This window comes from Pelmatolapia mariae, linkage group LG10_11 (assembly GCF_036321145.2).
Source record: "Pelmatolapia mariae isolate MD_Pm_ZW linkage group LG10_11, Pm_UMD_F_2, whole genome shotgun sequence".
Lineage (NCBI taxonomy): Eukaryota > Metazoa > Chordata > Actinopteri > Cichliformes > Cichlidae > Pelmatolapia > Pelmatolapia mariae.
The window spans coordinates 34,383,590-34,406,334 of NC_086236.1; the positions used below are offsets into that span (position 1 = coordinate 34,383,590).

A 22,745-nucleotide genomic window follows, 5' to 3' on the forward strand; every position below is an offset into this window, starting at 1 on the left:
AACCATCACAAACTGAACACTTACTTTTGTGTTTACTTCCATTTTGTACACTCAGCCTTTGCAGCTAGAAGCTCACACTCTAAAGTAACATTTACAACCAGATATTTATCTATCACCCTCGATGAATCAGTACTGTATCGTGGTGGGGGACTTTGCAGGGGCAAACAAGTCCTAGGTGAGAGACCAGACAAAGAGCAATTCAGAAGTAACTGGCTACAAGACCAAGTGAAGAGTTCACTTCTAAATGCCACCATTTAAAGAGAAAATGAAGTGTTCATCCAGAAAAACACATAAACACAAAGACTTTAATGCAGAGAACCAAGTCTGTGTTACCAAATCATGTGTTTTATTAGTGTTGAGTCAGCAACATTTGACAGGAGGTTCTGTTAGTGAGAATGAAACAAGTCAATCACATCTAGTGGAAGAGAAAGAATGAACACACCTTCTGATTGAGCTTCTACAGTAGCTGTCAGAAAGTGTGTTTGGAGTATTCAGATAATTCTGCAGACACGTGTTACAGTGTTAAATCCAATGTTAAATACCAATTTGGATTCAAGGAAAATAATGATTTTATAACAATTAAAGGGTCAGACTAAAGAAAGCAACACAGTATAGTGTAAGTCAGTATCCTTCTGCTTAACAGTCCTGAAGGTGAGGTCACTTTAAGAAAACCCTCAGAGTCCCAGAGCTTCTTTCTTCACGCTGCAACCCAGCAGGACATTTCCAGCATCCACACACTCTGACACACACATTGCTAAAAACACAAAACACACAATGATTATAGAAATTGATATGGGGGGAAAAGCTGACTATAGCATTTTATTTTCATTGTGATGATTACTACCTTTGTGAGCTTGGAGCCATGAGGCAGCCTTCACAGCCAGAAGCTCCCACTCGTCCTTTGCATCCATCTTGAAACCATGAAGCCAGATCAGAGCCAGGATGGTGGCCCACACTTCACTGCTGGCCTAATTCATCAAGTGAAAGACAATCAGATAAAACAGGAAACGTGAAAATCATCATCTTAATTTCTGCAAATAATATAATAATATAAATGTAAAATAAGACAGTGATATACTTTAAGAACTTTTGATGATGAAAATGATTTCTGCTGCTTTGTGGTTACTGGACAATATCAGACTTTAGTGCAGCTCAGTGGTTGCTCATGAGTGTGAGTGTCTGATATACAGATGCTTATTTTCATGCAGCAAGAAGGCCTACAGTTAGTCTGACTTTATTTCCATTTGTTTTCTGTTGTGTTGTAATTCTAGTTTTCATTCAGATCATGCTATGGAATTTGTTATACAGTATCATACATTTGTGTTACTATTTCAACAGGCAAAGCAACAGCCCACCTTTTCAGGCTTTGACTTTTCCACCTCCTCGTTGGTCTTTCCCAGTGCAGCAGCCAGAGCTGGATCAAGCAGCCAGCAGCCAGACGCCTCCTGCAGGGAGACTAACTGCAGCAAAGGGTCTCTGGGTGGCTGTTCGGGCTCAGCAGCTGGAAAATCTAAGATGAAATAAAAACAAAACCTGATTATGGTGCTAGATGAGACAACATAAAGTGTATATGACTAACCAATGCACAAACCATTACACCTTAAACTGTTAGAAATAAAGCCTTATTTGATTCATTTGAATATCTGTCAAAAATGTAACGTTAAACATAATTACCAAAGCAATTCATGTGACAAATTGTGTATTTACAACAGCCTAAAAACTGACAACACCACACACCCCAGCATTAGACTTTATGAATTGAACAGGCGGAAGTTAGTCGGATTTTAATGAATAACTTTTGAAAGTAATCAACCTGATCAGATGAATACTGACGAAATGATGTTATATAAGGTCTTGTTCTCATGCTTTATAATAAAAATATGTGGCCAATATGCTAAATCCAAGAGGTCAGAAGACACTAAAGCAAAGAAAACTTGTTAACAGTAAATCCTCGCTTTTATCTGTTTTATTATTTTATTATTATTGTTTTATTATTAAGGGTCCTGGGGTCTTCACTAAGATCTTCAAAACTTCACTGTCCCAGTCCTGGATCCCACCGTGCCTAAAGTCAGCCACAACTGTCCCACTGCCAAAGCGTACTAACATTAGCAGCCTCAACGACTACCGACCAGTTGCTCTAACACCTGTTATAATGAAGTGCTTTGAGAAACTGGTCCGACGTCACATCATAGCATAGCATAGCATATTTATTTATAACGCACTTTACATGCAACAATGTTGACCAAAGTGCTACAAAAATAAAACAGAGAGAAAACAGTTTAAATTACATATAAAATATCTTAAAATTAAAAATAATATAATTAATAAGAAAACATATTAAGAGACATCAACAAGTCCTGCTGTGCTAAAAGCCAAGGTAAATAAATATGTTTTAAGACATGATTTAAAAACAGATAAGGAAGGTGCCTGTCTGACATGTAAAGGCAACTCATTCCACAATTTTGGTGCTGCCACAGCAAACGCCCGATCCCCTCTGAGCTTACGATTAGTCCTGGGCACACTCAGGAGGAGCTGGTCTGCCGACCTGAGGGACCGGGAAGGTATGTATGGATGAAGAAGCTCAGAGAGGTACAGAGGGGCAGCATTGGACAAACATTTAAAAACAAATAAAAGCAGCTTAAAATGGATCCTAAAATGCACAGGCAGCCAATGAAGTGAATATAAAACTGGGGTGATATACCAGTTAAAAGGCGTGCAGCAGCATTCTGAACTAGCTGCAGTTGAGAAACAGAAGATCGACTCACCCCAAAATAAAGAGAATTACAGTAATCCAGCCGAACGGTTACAAAAGCATGGATTACTGTTTCGAATTGCTGTCTCGCAAGAAAGTGCTTAATTTTGGCCAGTTGCCTCAGATGAAAGAAACTAGACCTTACAACCAACCCGATCTGGCTTTCAAGCTTAAGCTCAGGATCCATTTTAAAACCCAGATTAACAATCTCTGGTTTACAGAATGATTTCAGGGATTGCAAATCAACACACAGAACAGCAGTGGAGGCAGGTCTGAACACCATTACTTCAGTTTTAGAATCGTTAAAACAAAGAAAGTTTACCGCCAACCACGACTTGACGTCCTCCAGACATGTTTGCAAACGATTTACAGACGACCCATCTTTCTTTTTAAGAGGAACATAAATCTGGCAGTCATCTGCATAACAGTGAAAAGACAGTCCCTGTTTCCTAAGAATTGAGCCCAATGGAAGTAAATAAAGCGAAAACAGGATAGGGCCCAGAATGGAACCCTGTGGTACTCCATGAGACAACGGAGCACGGGAGCACTCACAGTTTCCTAAGCGAACTGAAAAGGTTCGATTTGTTAAGTAAGACCTGAACCATTTCAGAGCCACACCTGTTATACCGACACACTGCTCCAAACGCGAGATTAAAATTTCATGGTCTACAGTGTCAAATGCAGCAGTTAAATCGAGTAAAATGAGAATGACACTTTCACCAGAATCACATGATGATATCATTAAAAATTCTTAAAAGTGCTGATTCAGTGCTATGCATTGCTTTAAAACCAGATTGAAAAATCTCCTGAACACTTTGTGCATTCAAGTATGGGATCAATTGGTCATATACAATTGACCATGTCCTGCCTGCCACCCACACTCGACCCGCTCCAGTTCGCATACAGAGCTAACAGATCAACTGAAGATGCCATTGCTACAACGCTCCACACCACCATCTCTCACCTGGAAGTGCATGGCCGTTATGCCAGGCTGCTCTTTGTTGACTTTAGCTCTGCTTTCAATACGATACTCCCGGACAGACTAATAGTTAAACTGCTGGAAATTGGACTTCCTTCTACCACCTGCTGCTGGATCAGAGACTTCCTCTTAGACCGTGTACAGAGAGAGTGGGGCCTCATCTTTCCTCAGCTCTCAGCCTCAACACTGGCTCTCCACAAGGCTGTGTACTGAGTCCCCTACTGTACACTCTGTACACACATGACTGTGTAAGTACCCACCCAGACAACGCAGTCATCAAGTTTGCAGATCATACCACCATGGTGGGGCTCATCTCTGGGGGAGATGAGACGGTGTACAGAACTGAAGTTCAGAGGCTGTCAGATTGGTGTGTAGATAACAACCTGGACCTCAATACCAACAAGACAAAAGTCGACTTTAGAAGGAAGTCTGAGCTGCAGCCTGTCAGCATCAGTGCGTGGAAAGGGTCTCCAGTTTCAAGTTTCTGGGTGTGCACATAGACACAGACCTCCAATGGAGCTCTAACATCTCTGCGGTTTTAAAGAAGGCCCAACAGCGTCTCCACTTTCTGAGAATCCTCAGAAAAATGGACCTGAAGAAGGAGCTGCTGACCGTCTTCTACCGCTGCTCCATTGAAAGTGTGCTGACATATTGCATCGGTGTATGGTTCTCCAGCTGCACCACAACACACAGGAAGGCACTCCAGAGGGTCATTAATATGGCCCAAAAAATCACTGGACATCCTCTTCCCTCCCTGAAGGACCTGTACAGCACTCGCTGTCTCAAGAGGGCACGCAGCATCCTACGGGACTGTACACACCCAGGACACCGGGTGTTTAAGCTGCTGCCGTCTGGCAGGAGGTTCAGGCTGCTGAGGTCCCGGACAACAGACTCAAGGACAGCTTTTATAACAGGGCAATAGCTCTAATCAATGCAAATAGCTGACCTGATTGGCTACCTCCCTGGACTTTTTTGGGGGGGAGGTAACAATGGTAAAAACAATAACAATAATAATATTTATATTTATAACAAGGTGCAATAATAATTAATGTGCAATAATAACAGTGTGCAATACACATACACTTCTTCTTCTTTTTTTATTACTAAGTTAATATACTGTGTTGTGTTGTTTGTGTTGCGTTGTGATGTGTCGTATCGTGTCGTGTGTTGTGTTATATGTAGTGCCGATGTAGGACAGTTTTCCAATTTCATTGTACTACTGTACTATGTATGACTGTGCAGTGACAATAAAGAGTTATCTTATCTTATTAGAATATTAGACTAATAAATTATTCAGCAGGAGAAAAGTGGATCTTCTGTCAAAAAGGCATAAAGTAGAATCAACTGCTACCACCACCAGCAGCTTAACAGCTCAACATTGCTCATTTGCTGTTGTAGTTTACTGTTTATGTCACGTATTCTCAAGATTGCTGTAACAATTTCTACATGCAGTAGCTAGAATATAGAATAATAATTTGCTCAACACCAAAAATGTATTGATATATAGGGTGCCTTGTCCTTGATTTTTATATATTGTGACTGTCGTCTGTCTTAAACTACACTAATAACGGCTTATTACTGAAATCGCATCCATCCTTTTGCACTTTAATAAATATAGTGAGGTATTTTTCCCCAGAGGCACTGCATAATCACTCTGTGATTAAATCTGTCTCAGTTAAGGTAAACGACTGCAGAGACAGCGTGGGGTTATTTCTGTATTTCTGTGTCCATGCAAGATGACTGCAGCATGGAAATACAAAAGATTTTTTCCTCTGAAATTCTCAGTCTTACACAAGGCACTCCTGTTGCTGGTTATTTAGGGGTTAAAATGACCATAGCTTACCCTGGCATTCCTCACAATATCTTCAAGGTAAAGTATGTTGACCAATATCAGTTAAGGTAAAGTATGCTGACCACGCCACAGTCGTGTATCTGGAGTGACAGTGGGCTGGGGAACTGTCGCTTACTGTATTTACACAAAACACACATCTTTGTTTCTTTTCTGTTTAGTGTTTCACTTACCTTGTGAAGCTTCTGAGGAAAAAAGTTCTAGATAAAAAAAAAAGAGAAGAAATAAAGACATTTTATTATGAACTTGTTAAAATGTAAAGTTTTTAAAAATGCAACTTTTTACACACTGACTTAGAGCACATTACAAGTGTTTAAAACGAGTGAGTCATTTAAAACTATAATTAAAATCACAAAAAGATACAACTTTGAATATTAATGTTGGAACTGTATCCTCGCCCAGAAATTAAAATTCATGGTTTGAAAAAAAAAGAGTATGTATACATGTATACATATACATGTATACATTTGCGTCTGTGTTTTTGAAAATGCATGAAGATAAAGATATGTTGTTGTGCCATTTAATTTTTACTTACTTTTATACAGACGATCACCAACTGTGAAGTAAAAACAAAAACGAAAGAAAGAAAAGGGAGTCAAGATATTTCATAAGAATTTGTTAAAGAGAACAATTAATGGACTGACTTTTTCTAATTTATTTGGATGAAATACAAATACTGCAAATAGTATTTAAAATGTCTGATATCTTCCTCCAGTCAGTCTGGTTGTTCTGTTTTCATGTCCTAACTCTTCAGTCATTAGACAACTTGTTACTCTCACCTCCCTGACTTGTCTGCCAGTAGTTTCCTCACCACTCCTCGCCTGCATCCTGTTCTCTTATTGGTTGCTGAAGTATTTCTACCAGTTGCTCACCATCCTCGATTTGCACAATTGCCTATTTCCATTGTTTTCTAGTCTTAAGCTTTTTCATGTTAGTTCTTTTCCTATTACTTGTCCATCCTGTCTGCCACATGTTTGATTTAGCAGTTAAGTCCAAATGATTTGAAAACAAAATATAAATGAAGCTACTGGATTCTGATTTTACTGCTGAACCTTACAGCTCATTATAAGCAGTCTTTCAAGTCTATGTGGTGTTCAATAATATTCGGAATATATCAAAATGTTGTAAAAGTTCAACCTTCTTCAGTCACCACTTTAAGATACTCTCTGTTAATATGTTAATAATGGCAAACAAAGAAATACAGACGAAGCATTTTACTTTCAACATTTCAAATGTTCAAAGAGAAATGTGTTGGTTTGTTTACATTTATTTTTAAACATATGTGCTGTTCTGCCATCCAGCTTTTACTTATACTTACCCACTGACTAAACTTCTGGAAGGTACCAACTGTGAAGTCAAGAGTTAAAAAAAAATGAATTAGGGTTAAAACATTTAACAAGAATTTGCTAAAATAACAACAAAAGTACAGATTTTTAATATTACTGTGGTGATATATAAATACAACACAAATACTACAAACAGTATTTTAGGTTTATCTTAGCAGTCTAGTTTTTACATCCTGCGAGGACCTGTAACTCATTCAGAAATTACATTCCCAAATACATTAAGAAGGCAAGTGGAGATAATGTCCCCAACTAATAAAAGCAAAATAGTTTACATAAAATGTAAAACACAATTTCATTTATTTGGACTTTTGACGTATCATAATCTTATTTGTGTTATTTTATAGCTCTGAAGTCCTGAATGTTGTAAACTGTAGGAAATAGTAAACACAGTCAAATCCTTCTATGAATAAGTGTAATCAAACTTTTGACACATAATGCAAATTTTTCTTCTACTCCCACTTATTGTTGCACACTCGTAGTATACAATAAATAATCTAAAATACTGGATTCTGATATTATGTGGTGCCTCAAAACTCATAACAAAAATGTAAAATGTAAATATGTTCAATTAAATTATAAATGTTGCAAAATGTTGTACGAACCTGATTTTCTTCATTTACTGATGTAGCATGCATCCTGTCTACCAAGGCAAGTACTGCAGCTACACTACATACAGTATTTAATATATAAAACTTCAAGTTAAAACAGAAATATTTAGTTTCTGTGCCTTTATTTGCATAGCTGTGTATGTGTGTGTGTGTTGATTTGTCATTCAAATTTTACTTACTTATGGGCAATGGAGCACTCGTTTTGCCTACAATGAAAGAGTCAGATCTTTCTGGTATCTGAAGTATAACAGCACCAAGTTGATGTTATTTTGGTGATATAACACAAAGACAAATACTACAATTGGGTTTTAGAGCTTCCTCTTTTCAGTCTGGTTTCATCTCCTAACTCTTGTGTCATTTCAAGACTTTTTCCCTTTCACAGTTCTCTCATCTCTATTTGGTCACTGCAGTATTTACACCACTTGCTCATTACACTTTATGGGGGTCAGATCTGTGAAATTACCTAGTTCTATTGTTCAACAGTATTTCGTTTTTTTCCACAGTTTATTTTGATTCCTTGAATCATGTGTTTAGTAGTAAATCTCACGTTTTGTTTAACTGCCATCCCTTTTAGGGAGTCGTACTTTAGGATCCACTGAGCTGACTCTAGTATATTCTGCTCTTCACTATATCAAAAAATTGATATGCAAAATACAACAAAAACCTGCTGACTGTAATAGTATAACAGTACACTCTTATGCTTTTTTGCTCTTAACATTTTCATTGTGCTGATTTCACTCACAGTCAGGTAAATGTTTAAATCTGTTAAATCTCAGGGACACAAGCACACCTCCATGCACAAACACAGTTTCCATCACCTTTCACTCAGCTTTTTACTTACATAGTTTATATGAAACATAGGATTCTGAACAGGAGTCTAATGAAGCTGTAAGATGAAAAAAGGAGATAGAGTATGAGTTCAGGACAGGTTAGTATTTATAGACATGCATAGAGGGTTAGTATCTTGTACTACCATTCATCTTTTTAACTTTCTAATGCTACTGACATGTGCATTAGAAATGTGCTTTGAACCATCTCTGATGTTGTCCTAATCATGATAATATTCCTTTTATTTATGATCAGTGATCTTTATCTTCAGAGCTGCTGCTCATGAAAAGCAATCCATTGCCACTATATAGGATGAAAAAGACGTGATATCATAGACTGGCAGATGTGTGTTGTACTTCCATTCAGCTTTTTACTTTCTAATGCTCTGTGGCGAACACATTAGCCTGTAGGCATCTACTGCTTCATTAACTTGTTAACCAATAAGTTGTGCTTTGGTGTTCCTTGGACTAACTCTGATATTCTCCTCATAGCATCATAATAGTATTCCTTTCGTTGATGCTCAGCTATTTTTAGCTTCAGATGTTGGTGACAGTTTTAGTTTTGCTTTTTTGTCCTGGTGCAGCCACAACAACCTGGTGCTGAATGCCCAGAAGACAGTGGAGATTATTGTGGACTTCAGGAAGCACACAGCCCCACTCCCCCCCATCATCCTGACTGACACCCTCATCACCTTTGTGGACTCATTCCGCTTCCTGGGTACCACCATCACCCAGGACCTGAAGTGGGAGCCTCACCTGCGTCATAAAGAAAGCCCAGCAGAGGATGTACTTCCTGAGGCAGCTGAAGAAATTCAACCTGCCAACATGGACGATGATGCAATTCTACACTGCAATCATCGAGTCCATCCTCACCTCCTCCATCACCGTGTGGTACGCTGGAGCCACTATCAGGGACAAACAGAGACTGCAGCGTGTTGTGCGCTCTGCTGAGAAGGTGATTGGCTGCAGACTCCCATCTCTGCAGGACCTGTACACCTCCAGGACACTGGGGCGTGCAGCTCGGATCACAGCTGACCCTTCTCACCCTGGACACAGTCTGTTTGACCTGCTCCCCTCAGGCAGGAGGCTCCGGTCCATTCGCACCAGAACCTCTCACCATAAGAACAGTCTCTTCCCCTCTGCTGTTGGACTCATGAACAATAACCATATGACTGTTCCCACCACTAACACATGACCCTACACTGTGTTCACTGCATCATTCCATGTTTGGCACTGATCACCACCTGCACTCATGTATATATCTATCTACTTAGCACTTTTAATTCTTATTTTTATGTTTATTTAAGCGTTATCCGACAGTATGTTTGCACTAAGTACCACAGCAATTTCCTAATGTTGTAAACCTGCTCAACATTTGGCAATAAAACCCTTTCTGATTCTGATTTTTTTAAAAATAAACTGGACGGGGTTTCTCATTGTTATTCTGATTCAGTAAAAGGACTAGCTGTTAGAATCCCTGACAATGAAAAAAAAACTCACGGGCTGTTGGAATATTTCTCTGCACAAGAGGTCCTTGGATCGCCTCTCCATCGTCTTTGTTGACAGCAATGAAGGCAGTGAAAGAACTGCTCACTTCTGATTGGACACTGAGCTGCACCACCTTCTCCTTCACGCCTCCATCTTGCTGTCCTCTGTGCTCTCTCTCCTCCATCTCCAGGGAACAAATCAGAGTCCGAGCACCCAACCTGTGGACTGTTAGTCTGCAGATAAGAAGGAAAACACACAGAATTCTAATGCTTGTCATTGTTAATACCGTGTTATTATAGGATATTAGTTTACCAGTCATTTTACTGTTTTTAACACCACTGTGTCCTCTTCGGGGTCAACAGTGATGAACATGTAAAAAGGCAGCATCTGATGCAGTCAAAGCAGTCCCTCAGTTGCAGTTTAGAGTCCAGACTGGAACAACTCAGTTTATCTTTCTTTATGGCTGATTAATAAGTGGGGACCAAGTGAATCGTACAGTGATCTGACAAAAAAAAAACGATTAGCTCCTCTGATAGTGCCGTATGTTTACATTTGTTCTCATCTTGTCGGATACTTGAAGTTATTCACTGACTCAGTCAAAGGACATTTACTAAAATCTCCCCCCCAAAACAGTGGTTCCATTGGAGCATATGCTAGAACATCTATAACCATAAAGATATCTTGAAAAAGTTCAGAGTAAATATTTCAAGCCTTTTTTGCTTTAGCTTTGATGATTTTAGTTCATGAAAATCAGAAAACCAGTAGTTTGTGACACTCTGAACTCTCGCCTTCAGCCATGCACCAACTACATGAGGAGAGAGGTTAATCAGCAGAGCTCTTCACAGGTGGCACAGCACCTAAAACCATTCTGCTCCACCTCTCCATCCTACCAACCACACACCCCTGCTGTAATTAGTTTCAATTCATGGTCATGACCCACAGAGCACTGTGCTCTACATTAAACATGTTGTACCCAGTGTCCTCTGCAGGTCTGAGACTGAAGTGCAGCTGGTTCTCAGAGGGATGACCTGCCAGGCTGTACTTCAGCGTCACACAGCCCTCTGCTGCCTCTGAGCTCTGACACAGAATTACGGTGTTAGAAGTCACATTAATTACTGTCATCAAAACAACATCAGAGGCTGCTGCTCCTACCTGTCCAGTGAGCTGGGCATAAATCAGTGACCTCTGACCCTGGAGAGAGGACAGTGACAGACACTTCCTTTGGTAAATCGCATGTGACTGAGATGTCGACCACAGCTGGCTGCAGAGCAAATCGCAGTGACTGCATCACCTGACAACAACAAGAATTAGAAAACAATTATGCATTTATGTTTATTTGAAATTATGTCTTCTGTCCAAATAATAACATCTAGAGATGGCACGATACCACTTTTTAATGTCCGATACCGATTCCGATATCATAAATTTGGATATCTGCCGATACCGATATGAATCCGATATAGCGTATTTTGTAATCAATAAAACTGTTTTTTATAAATATCTTGCTGCATTTTGTATAAGTTCATACTCAAGTTTAAAAAACAAGAGACTGAAGCTACTCTGTTATACCCATATGCAAAAAATACACTCCACCGAAACATTTTATAGTTCAGCAACACTGATCAATCTAATAAACTTAAACCTACACCATCCTCCCTATTCTGGTATTTTAAAGAGTACTTACCTACCTAACTAATAGGGTTGCCAGCTCCCAGCAAAAATATTAGGGAACCACCCCCCGCCCTTAATCGATCTAATCAACTTTATTTAATGCAAGTGTAAAACAAATGCACAGAAATCAATTATTTTTCTACAATAATTAAATAGATTCAACATCTTTCTTCAACAGAATTGCAGACTGCACAGATGGTACCTTCCCAAAGGAAAAAGTACTATAGCTTACTAGGGTGAATATAAGCAATGTTCCCTCTAAGCTGCGCACGTGCGCAATTGCGCACTGCTGGCACGGTCTCTGCGCACAGAAAATCTGTGTTGCGCACAAAAAAAACTTACCTGAATTGAAATTAAAATTAATACTTCAACAATCCTGTTTTGCAGTGTTAGTCAGTGAGTGACTGGCTGCTCCCATATGGGATTAGAACGATGCCACCTTATCCAATAGTCCAGCCAATAATGCGTATATACGCAGCCAATCAACGTCGTTGACAGGCTATGACAGCGTCCTTATGTGCCGACACCGGTGTTTAAGCTGGCAAAGCGGCGTGGCTGATGTGGAGTGAAGCCACGTTAACGACAACGTGTACAACCATTGGAGATGTGAGCAGGACAGACGGAACAATTGACAGAAAAAGTGTGGACTTTATACCAGTTTTTAAATTGTGTTGATAGGCCACGTAAAACCAGAGTTGTGATTAAAAAAAAATATGCAATGTTTGGTTTACAGAATAGAATACGACAGTATTCTTCCTGAATACTGTCGTTGTTTATATTTACTGCGGGAAGAAACGGTAAAAACGGCGTTTTATAAGGAAAACGCTCGAAAGCACTCTACGCCTGTGAGCAAAAACAAACCCCACCTCCCTCTCCCTTTCCTATTCGTCCAAAAAAGTACCATGTCGACCAATCCAAAAATGATATGGCAACGTGGCATCTAGTTGTTAAGAAACGGGGGGAAGTTTTAAGAGTGACGGCGTGTTTTGAGATGTGAGAGATTTGAGACGTTTAGCGCAAATCTTGTGTAGTTAGTGTGTAGTGTAGTCAATAGTTTTGTTGTGTGTGTCAGAACAGTGAGGCGACTACTGAACGTTACAGGTGTTACAGGGGTGATACATCTCCTGTTGTCAGGCCTGCAGGAATCAGGCTGTTGTTCTCCTTTATCTCATAGTGGACAGAAATTATTTTTTGGAGTGGCACAAATAATTTGTGTGGCATCAAATTTGATGCAGAACAGCTAATTGTTCTGTAAATAGTTTGAAATGTTTATTTAAAAATGCCTTGGCTGCATTAAAAAAATAGCTGCAAAAAACTTTGTTATTTGCCAAACTGAGTTACTTTTTTGAAGAAGTAACTATATAATTTATTGCCCAACATTGGACATTATGTACTGTATTTTGCAGACAGAGAGTTACAGGACTCTCTCCCAGACCACAGACTCATACTCATAATACAAGTCAGAGCTTTATAAAAAAAAAAAAAAAAAAAAAAGAAAGTTGTGTTTTCAAAATAGGAGTTCAAGTTATTTTTTACTTCCAATAGTGTTAACATACTACACAGGTCAATGACTAGATTTTTTTTTAAATTTTCATTGTAAGTGAGCTAAAGCAGTTAATTAAAAGTAGTCTAACATAAATGTAAACGCTGTAATTTGATTAGTTTAATAAACCATGTAACTTGGATGGATTCGATGCTGGCGTGACCACAGTGGACACGTCTGATGTCGCTCACAGTGGTCCAAGGGATCGCTCAGGGAGTTTGTGTGTTCACTCAGACACGTGAAAAATTAGAGGGAACATTGAATATAAGACTTATTAGTTACTATATACAATAATGGATTTCTATACATGTAATCAGATGACCACTTGTGTTGTAAGATTCAGATAATTATTTATTCAAAGTTTTTAAATGACATAACAAAGAAAAATATTTCTTTGTGCCCCCCTTCCCTTACCTTCAACTCATTCATGTCACCTAAAAGGTAAACCTGTTTCTCCATCACCTGTTCAGCTCTGCTGATTCAGTAAGGACATCTCCTGGTTTCATCTTCATCTTTCCCTCTCACCACATATCCAAACAGATATCATGACCAGCAGCTTTACAGCTGTGGCTCAAGCAAACCTCAGCTGATACTAGAAAGTAATATTAAATAAATTCTAACAACAGCTGATCACGCTTAAACGTGCTGCTGTTGTTTATCCGCTGGTCTCCTCTTTCTAGCGCAAAGTGGGCGATAAACAAACAACAAAGACGGGACTTGCGACAGAAAAGCCGATCAGCTGATCACTGATCAGTTTCATGTTTGAAGTAATAACAGGAGAGGAAGGGGGAGTGAATGAGAGAAGTAGATGCAACTGCGCAGCAAAGACAGAATAACTCCAGCTTTGTGCCTATTTTTTAATTCTAGCTGAAGTATGGGACAAATGGCTTCCTTTTCACCTCAATATGGAACCAGTCCAGCTGTGGCTCAATATATCAGTTGTTAAGCTTAACGTGAAAATACTATGCAAACATTTAGGGATGAACTTACACACTTGCTTTACTTCTCTGGGATAGTTTTCACCGAGATGAAATGCCGCGGTTAGGAAGCATGTAGCGAGCGAGGCTCCAACAGACCGCCGACAGGTCTCGCAGACAACAGCCGCTCTATCACGTGACGCATACTGCTCCGATGCGCCGAGCTGGGTTACGCCAAGTAGCGCATTTTGTGAGGTGATTTTGTGATACTTCGGATCAGATTACATTGTTTATTTCTCTCCGATATCCGATCCAGTAATTTAGGTCTGTATCGGACCGATACTGATACGTAATATTGGATCGGTCCATCTCTAATACCATCATATTGCCTTTTTAATAATTATTATTATAACTTATCGTCTTACTTTTGGTTGCATCCTGTCAGTCCCTGTGATGAACTGAGCATGACCTCCTCCTTCCTTGGCCATCCCCTTGATGAGAGCAGAGCTGGCCCCTTCGCCAATCCCAAAAGAGAAATACCTGCAATACAACAGCTGTTTTTAAAACACACAGGTTTGGTACGCAGCACATGTCATCATCTTTTTGCTGTTTTACCTGTCTGAGCCTGAGTTCTTCTTCACCAGATCGATCACTTCTTTGGTGTTCTCAACCTCTCCATCAGTAAAGACAAACAGCTAGAGAGGAGAGTTTACATGCAAGGCCAAATTATACAAGCTGAAAGTAATGCACATACACCAATCAGACATGACATTACGACCACCTGCCTAATATTGTGCTGGTCCCTCTTTTGCTACCAAAATAGCCCTGACCCATGAAGGCATTGAGTCCACTAGATCCATGAAGGTGACTTGTGATATCTTTAAGATCCTTTAAGTCCTGTAAGTTGTGAGGTCGCGCCTCTGTGGATCGGACTTGTTTGTCCCACAAATGCTCAATTGGATTGAGATCTGTCAAATTTGGAGACCATATTTTAACCATATTTGCTTTGTGGCAGACCAGGAACACCCAACACTGGCTGCAGATATCATGGTGAATACATAATCAGTGTTATTTAATTTACCTATCGGTTTATTAATATAAACTCACACACTGTGTGTGTGTGTGTGTGTGTGTGTGTGTGTGTGTGTGTGTGTGTGTGTGTGTGTGTGTGTGTGTGTGTGTGTGTGTGTGTTACCTGTCTAGGCTGATTTTGAATGCAGGGTTGGCTGTAAATGTGTTTGAGGGGCTTCAGGATCTCCGTTCCTCCAAGATCAGCCTCCATCTGCTCAACTTTCTTCAGAGCCTCCTCCATGGTCTTCTGGCTGTACTCCACACTCTTACTGCCATGAGATACACATAAGTGTCACAATACTGGCTCTCTGACCCAGTGTTTGTGTTTCAGTTCTTGGTTTAATATTCTTTGATTGTTATTCCTGGTTTTGGTTATCTTTCGTTTGTGCTTAGTGATCTTAGTTCTTCCTCCCTTTGTATGTTTCTTGGTCTGTGTTTAGTCTCTGCCCCCATGTTTTCTCTGTGCCTGTCCTAGTCCCCAGTCGCATGTCTAATCACCCTTGTCTCCATGTTCCCTCTGTTACCGAGTCAGTCACGTCTGTGTGTGAAGCCCGTGTCTCTGAGTCTGTGTCTTTGCTTATGTGCCGTGTTTCCTCTTTCCTGCCGTGTTTAGTCCGTGTCCTATGTCAGTGTATCCTGCTTTGCTTCCTGTGTCTTGTTATGTCGGATTAGCCCCAGCTGTGCTTCTCTCTTGTTTTCCTGTTCCCTCATTACTCCCCGGTGTATATAAGCCCTGTATTTTTCTCTGTTAGTTGTCGTTTCCTCCGCATTAGCTGTGAGTCATGTTAGGTGATTCTTCCTAGTTTGAGTTTTTGTTTTATTTCTAGTGCTCATATATTGTGTTTCTCAGTTTGCTTTTGCCAGTGAATAAAAGCTGCTGCCTTCAAGTTAAATACTCCATCTCAGAGTCCTGTGTTTGGGTCCAACCACTACCTGCCACACAGCAAACCCTGACAATAAGTGATTGATGGCTGTTTAGCACTGCCAAATTCTACACTGTAATTTAATGAGTTTCACTCATGCACTTTCAAAACTGCCTTTTAGAACCATAACATAACAACAGCTTACCTAAATGAGCTGTAAGTATTCTAGAAATGAATTATCTGGTGTAACTAGGGCAGATATCTTATTACACACTTTACACACAAGTGACATCATTGACTGAAGCACAGTTTTTTGGACTGAGTCACTCACGAGAAGATGTGTTCATAACTGGACCCAAAACTGTAAATGTTGAAATAGCAGCCCATTGGTAAGCTCTTCAACAGGAGGAGCAGAGTATCCTTCAGGGAAGAGGGAGAAGATGATGAGGCCACTGTGTGAGAGGAAAGGTTTTATAACTCTAACACCACATCATAAATACCCTGGCACTGCTGATCCGAGATTCCCACTGCTCACTGTTATTGGTAGCATAGTCCATACTTCCAGATCGATCCACTAAGAACACAAACTCTCCACATGAAGCCATTGAAGACATAACAGACTGGGTGAACTCAGGGTACAGACTCACCATCACCATTGGGTCACCCATCAGAGAGTCTGAAACACGTGAAAGGACAGAAAAATGTCAAATTTACAATTTTTTTTTTTATATATTCCAACTGTTGGGGTACCTAACAGTGTTTTCAGTATTGTACCTTTATTTTGTGTTCTCATCTTGGTTTACGACTGTGAGGGTTTTGCTTTCTGTTTTACATTTCTATTCCTCCAGTTCATCTTGGTTTGTGATTTTGTAGTCTTAAGCTTTGGTTCCAGACTCCCTCTGTTCTGTGTTTACTTTGAAGGTCCGTGTCTTATGTTAATGTGTCTGGTTTTGTCCCAGCTGTATCTCTCCCTCCTGTATTCCATTCCCTGATTGCCCCCTCTGTGTATTCAAGCCCTGTGTTTTCCTTTATCTGTGTCGTGATCTCCATTATCCCATGCTGTGTGCTCCGTCCGTCTGCCTGCCAGTTTAGTTTCTGTATTCCCAGTTTAGCCAATTTTCTGTTTTTGTCATTTAGTAATAAATCTTTGTTTTTAAAGTCTGAACTTTTGAGTCCATCATTCCTCCTTTCCTGCCTGCCTGCACACAGCCTTCACATGACACCAACATGTTTGTAGTTGTGGTTTATATTCACTTATCATGTAAATTCATGTAAATGATTGTCATTTGGCTTTTGGGGGGGGGGGGGGGGGGGGGGGGGGGGGTTGAGGGTGAAATAAGAATGCAGTCATCTTTGGTGACATTATTTTTGACTTTCTCTAATTCACACAGGGTCAAAATTATGCAAACAGGTTGAGATATGACCAGTTTAAGCATGATGTTACTACAGACGTGAACAAAATTGTTGGTACCCTTTGGTCAATGAAAGAAAAACTCACAATGGTCACAGAAATAACTTTAATCTGACAAAAGTAATAATAAATACAAATTCTATAAATCCTAACCAATAAAAGTCAGACATTGCTTTTCAACCTTGCTTCAGCTGAATTATTTACAAAAATGATGGTACCCACAACTTAATATTTTGTTGAACAACCTTTTGAGGCAATCACTGCAATCAAATGATTCCTGTAACTGTCAGTGAGACTTCTGCACCTCTCAGCAGGTATTTTGGCCCACTCCTCATCAGCAAACGGCTCCAGTTGTTTCTGGTTTGAAGGGCGCCTTTTCCAGACGGCATGTTTCAGCTCCTTCCAAAGATGCTCAATAGGATTGAGGTCAGGGCTCATAGAAGGCCACTTTAAAATAGTCCAATGTTTTCCTCTTAGCCATTCTTGGGTGTTTTTAGCTGTGTCTTTTGGGTCATTGTCCTGTTGTAAGAGCCATGACCTGCGACTGAGACCAAGCTTTCTGACACTGGCCAGCACATTTCTCTCTAGAATCCCTTGATAGTCTTGAGATTTCATTGTACCCTGCACAGATTCAAGACACCCTGTGCCAGATGCAGCAAAGCAGCCCCAGAACATAACCGAGCCTCCCCCATCTTTCACAGTTGGCACAGTGTTCTCTTCTTGATATGCTTCATTTTTCCGTCTGTGAACATAGAGCTGATGTGCCTTGGCAAAAAGTTCAATTTTTGTCTCATCTGTCCACAGGACATTCTCCCAGAAACTTTGTGGCTTGTCAACATGTAGTTTGGCATATTCCAGTCTGGCTTTTTTATGATTTGTTTTCAACAATGGTGTCCTCCTTGGTCGTCTCCCATGTAGTCCACTTTAGCTCAAACAACGACAGATGGTGCGATCTGACACTGATGTTCCTTGAGCATGAAGTTCAGCTTGGATCTCTTTAGAAGTCTTTCTGGGCTCTTTTGTTACCATTCAGATTATCCGTCTCTTTGAGCTGTCATCAATTTTCCTCCTGCGGCCACGTCCAGGGAGGTTGGCTACAGTCCTATGGATCTTAAATTTCTGAATGACACGTAGTCACAGGAGCATCTAGCTGCTTGGAGATGGTCTTATAGCCTTTACCTTTAACATGCTTGTCTATGATTTTCTTTCTAATCTCCTGAGACAACTCTTTCCTTTGCTTCCTCTGCTCCATGTTGAGTGTGGTACACACCATGTCACCAAACAACACAGTGACTACCTGGAGTCCTATATATAGGCCCACTGACTGATTACAAGATTGTAGACATCTGCGATGCTGATTAGTGGACACACCTTGGATTAACATGTCCCTTTGGTCACGTTATTTTCATTCTTTTCTAGGGGTACTGTCATTTTTGTCCAGGCCTGTTTCATGAATTTATTTTTTAAATAATTCATTTGAAGCATGGTTGAAAAGCAATGTCTGACTTTCAATGGTTAAGATTTATAGAATTTTTATTTATTATTATTTTTGTCAGATTAAAGTTATTTCTGTGACCATTGTGAGTTTTTTTCTTTCACTGACCAGAGGGTCCCAACAATTTTTTCCATGTCTGTACCAGTTGTAGTCAATCATGATCGCAAATGAGAAGTTAACAGGCCTTGGCTTTGTCAAGTTTAAAGAAATTGCAGAACCTTAAGCACCACTCAATAAAAGATTTAAGTGAATGTATGTACTTAAGCTACACATTGGTATGAAAGAGTGTTTGTCCCCTTCCTGAATTCATAGTTGTCTCATGTCTCAGTTAAGGTCAGAGTTCATGATTCAACAATTCAAAAAAAAAAAAACTGGTCAAAAATGGCATTCACAGGAAAGTTCAAGGAGGAAACCACTGCTGACAAAAAACAACACAAAGGCTCACTGTGGTAAATGGAACCATGAATTCTACTAAAACATCCTGAAGGAGAATATCTGGACATCTGTTTGTGACATCAAGCTGAAACACACTTGAGGTTCTGCAGCAGGACAATGATCCAAAACACAACTGCAAGTCCACCTCTGAATGGCTTAAGGAAAAAAATGAAGACTTTGGAGTGGCCTAGTCAAAGTCCTGACATAAATCTGATTGAGATGCCGTGACATGACCTTAAAAAGCCAGTCAATCACTTTATCACACAGGGCGATGTAGGTTTGGATTTTTTTCCCTTTCATATATCTGTGAAGGTTTCCCTTTCATATAAAACACGTTCATTTAGAAACTATATTTTTTGTTTACTTCTGTTGTCTTTGTCTAATATTTCAGTTAGTTTGATGACCTGAAAGTGTCACAATCTAAAAAATCTAAAAAAAAAATTTAAAAAAAAGGAAATCAGGAAGAAGGAAAACACTTTTTTAGACCACTGTAAACTTTGAACCATGTATGGATTAGAGAAAATCCAAAATACATTCAAACTTATGCAAGCTTATCAATTCTTATTTTTCAAATTCATTAAAGATCTATGCTGGACAATAAATCCACTCTGTAAAAAACAGTTCAAAGATCATTAAAAGTCCAAGATTACCATGACAGTCATGCCCACAACCAGTGTATGTTTCTGATCACAACTATAACTCCTGAGCTGAAGAATATGGATAATGATATTTTTACTAAAAAGCTAATAACAACACTAATGTTACTCACCTGCCTCAGCAGAGGCCTGTCCTGCCTCCACCACAGCAGTGGGCTGGTGGGCGTCTTTGTAATAAATCAGCAGTTCAACATCTCTGTCAAACTTGTGTCCTGCAGCCAGCTTGACCTGCACACCACAAACACATTCATATTTATTCCTCAGTAATAACTAACAACCACACACAGCAGACACATCAGCACTCTACCTACCGTGGCCTGGGTTTGATCAGTGTTGAGGTACTGCAGAGGGTCCAGGGAACAGTTGGACTCTACTTTAGAGACTGGACAAGGAGAGGACACTCGGGCGGAAAAAGACAGACTGTAGGGCACCAGAGAGGCTGGAGCAGAAGTCACCTGGACACCTGCACCTTCACTATCTGCACACAACATCAGGTAAAATATGCTGTAATTAATGAGGCTGCTTACACTGAAATCCTTTACGTTACTAAGAACCTCAAAACAGTTACCTCAAAGTGCTTTATACTCTAAATGCTGCAATAATACAAAGAAACCGCAACATGACCCAATATGAGCAATAATTTGGCAACAGTGAGAATGAAAAACGGACTTTCAACAGAAAACCTCCAACAGAACCAGTTTCAGCCATCTGCCATGACTCGTTGGTGTTGTGGTTTTTCATTTTCAAAAGTGTCATTGAAGCATTTCTGGTCCAAGTATTCTGAAGTTGTCCTACCCTGAGGTTGGTATCGAGGGCTAAGCACAGCAGGCAGACAGAACCTCAGACCATCATCAGCCTGTACAGCCAGCTCAGTGACGTACTCCAACCTGATGGAGGCGCTCTCTCCTGGAGGCAGACTGCCCACACTCAGAGAGAATATATCTGGACTCTGATCACTTTCCTCCAATAGGCAGGCCTGCTGACCGGAGCTCAGAGCATCATCATACTCCTCACGAGCCTGAAGCACAGGTGACACATGTCAGTGACATTCACTGTGTTTATTTTGAATCTCATTTATAATCAGGTTATATTTACTGTCCAGCTCACCTTCTGTTTCTCCTTCACCTCAGCTACAATCTGTGTCTGTCCAACCTGGGCACTGAAACGACAGACAGCAGCATCTCCAGGCAGAGGGAAGACAAAAACAGCCTCTAATGGTTTGTCCTCCTTGTTCTCATAGTTCAGAGTTGAGACCACTGTAGCCACATGGTCCCTCACCTCAAGCTCCACCTCAATGTTCTTCAGAGGAACTGACAGAAACAGAACAATCATAAATGCATAAAACATACAGATGTTTTGCAAATGTTTGATTCACAGATTGTTTCTTGTGTTACATTTCAGCTACACAAAAGCCAACCATTAAACCAAGATGGTAATTAAACTTGACTGTCCAACAGGGTCACAAAGTTTTATTTATTTTTTATTACTTGTTTTTTGCTTTTCATCCATCAAATTTCTTCTGTGCTTTTGTAGCATAAGGATATACTCTGCATGACTCATAGCCATATGCAGCAGCAGCCCACTGTCCTGGATGCATATGGTCAACTTCACAAATTTGTAGAGGCTCAGCATGACTTGGTACCATCCTGATATCTTCACCAGTCAGTGTGGGAGACTCACAAGTTTTTATTATTTTTACTTTAGTCAGTAGAAGTTGAAAATGGCCATGAAGCTCGATGCAATTCTTATGTAAGAACAAAGAGCAATTACCATCCAGCTATTGAGATGGGTCTGTTGAGTACAGCCTCAGTCATGGTAAAGTAATTGTATATTATTATGTGCCACTACAAATGAAAAAAGTCTTTACATTTGAATATTAGATGAATGAAAAGAGGCTGCAGAGAAAACAGAAGCTTCTTTATTTTCTGTCAGTACCTGGTTCCTTTTGGACAGTTAGCAGACCACAGCAGTTCATCATCGTATCTGTGAAACAAAAACATTTAAGGACTTAGTGTTAAAATAAACTTCATAGCTCCTGTACATTATGGGAACTCCTTAGCATTATAAAACATTAAACAGCAAAAAAATAAACTTTGTATTTCCAGTTTAATCTCATTGGATAACATCCTGGTAATGTTTGAATTGATGAACAAATTTTAATGATCCGACTTCCAGTATAATAATATTATAATTGCTGTAAATACTTATTGGTTGAGGGTTAAAATGTTCACCTAGTTTTCCTCTGACACGGCTAATAACCAATGACAACAGGATCTCCCCTCAAATACCCAAGTTAGAACCAACCATTACTTTCACTCTCTTGTTATCTTCTTCCTGTCATCGGCCTCACTTAGCCATACAGACTTTGTTTATGGACTCGCAGAATATACTTTTATATTACTATCCTGTAATTGTTATAAAATCGTTGAATCATTGAAATAATTGAAATATACACATAAATAGCAAGCCAAGAAATGTCATCTCTCCAGCATCAACTGGGTTTGGGTTGAGGCTTCCTCCTGATAGGAAATGCAGGAAATATCTCGTCTATGCAGCCTGGAGCACTGTACAATATTTTCTTCACCAGTTTTTCACACTGAAATTTGTTTCTCATTAACCCTCTGGGGTCGCCGGACGTGCCGGCACGTCAAAATCACATGACCAATTTAACCCTCTGGGTTTGTTCAAAATTACTACCCTTTCAGCTTGTTCGTGGCCAAAAGTGGCCACCAAAAGATTAGGTCTGTAAGTTTTATTATTTCTCTGGTTTTTTTTTGCCATTTTTTCTGCATAACATTGTTAACTAACATCAGTTCTTTCCATAAATATAAGAT

General features: G+C 39.8%; 1 protein-coding gene across 1 annotated transcript; it reads right to left on the reverse strand.

Annotated features, from left to right (window-relative positions):
* Positions 1-665: 665 nt before the first annotated feature.
* LOC134635380 (von Willebrand factor A domain-containing protein 5A-like) lies at positions 666-21,889 on the reverse strand. Its single transcript, XM_063484767.1, is given in 17 exon segments — positions 666-754; positions 845-968; positions 1,356-1,510; positions 9,862-10,082; positions 10,823-10,926; positions 11,002-11,041; positions 11,043-11,140; positions 14,406-14,520; positions 14,596-14,675; positions 15,176-15,320; positions 16,246-16,334; positions 16,415-16,590; positions 20,025-20,139; positions 20,223-20,389; positions 20,707-20,929; positions 21,019-21,221; positions 21,847-21,889. Coding segments are annotated over 17 exon segments (2,178 nt in total). The 3' UTR covers positions 666-674.
* Between the last annotated feature and the right edge of the window lie 856 nt (positions 21,890-22,745).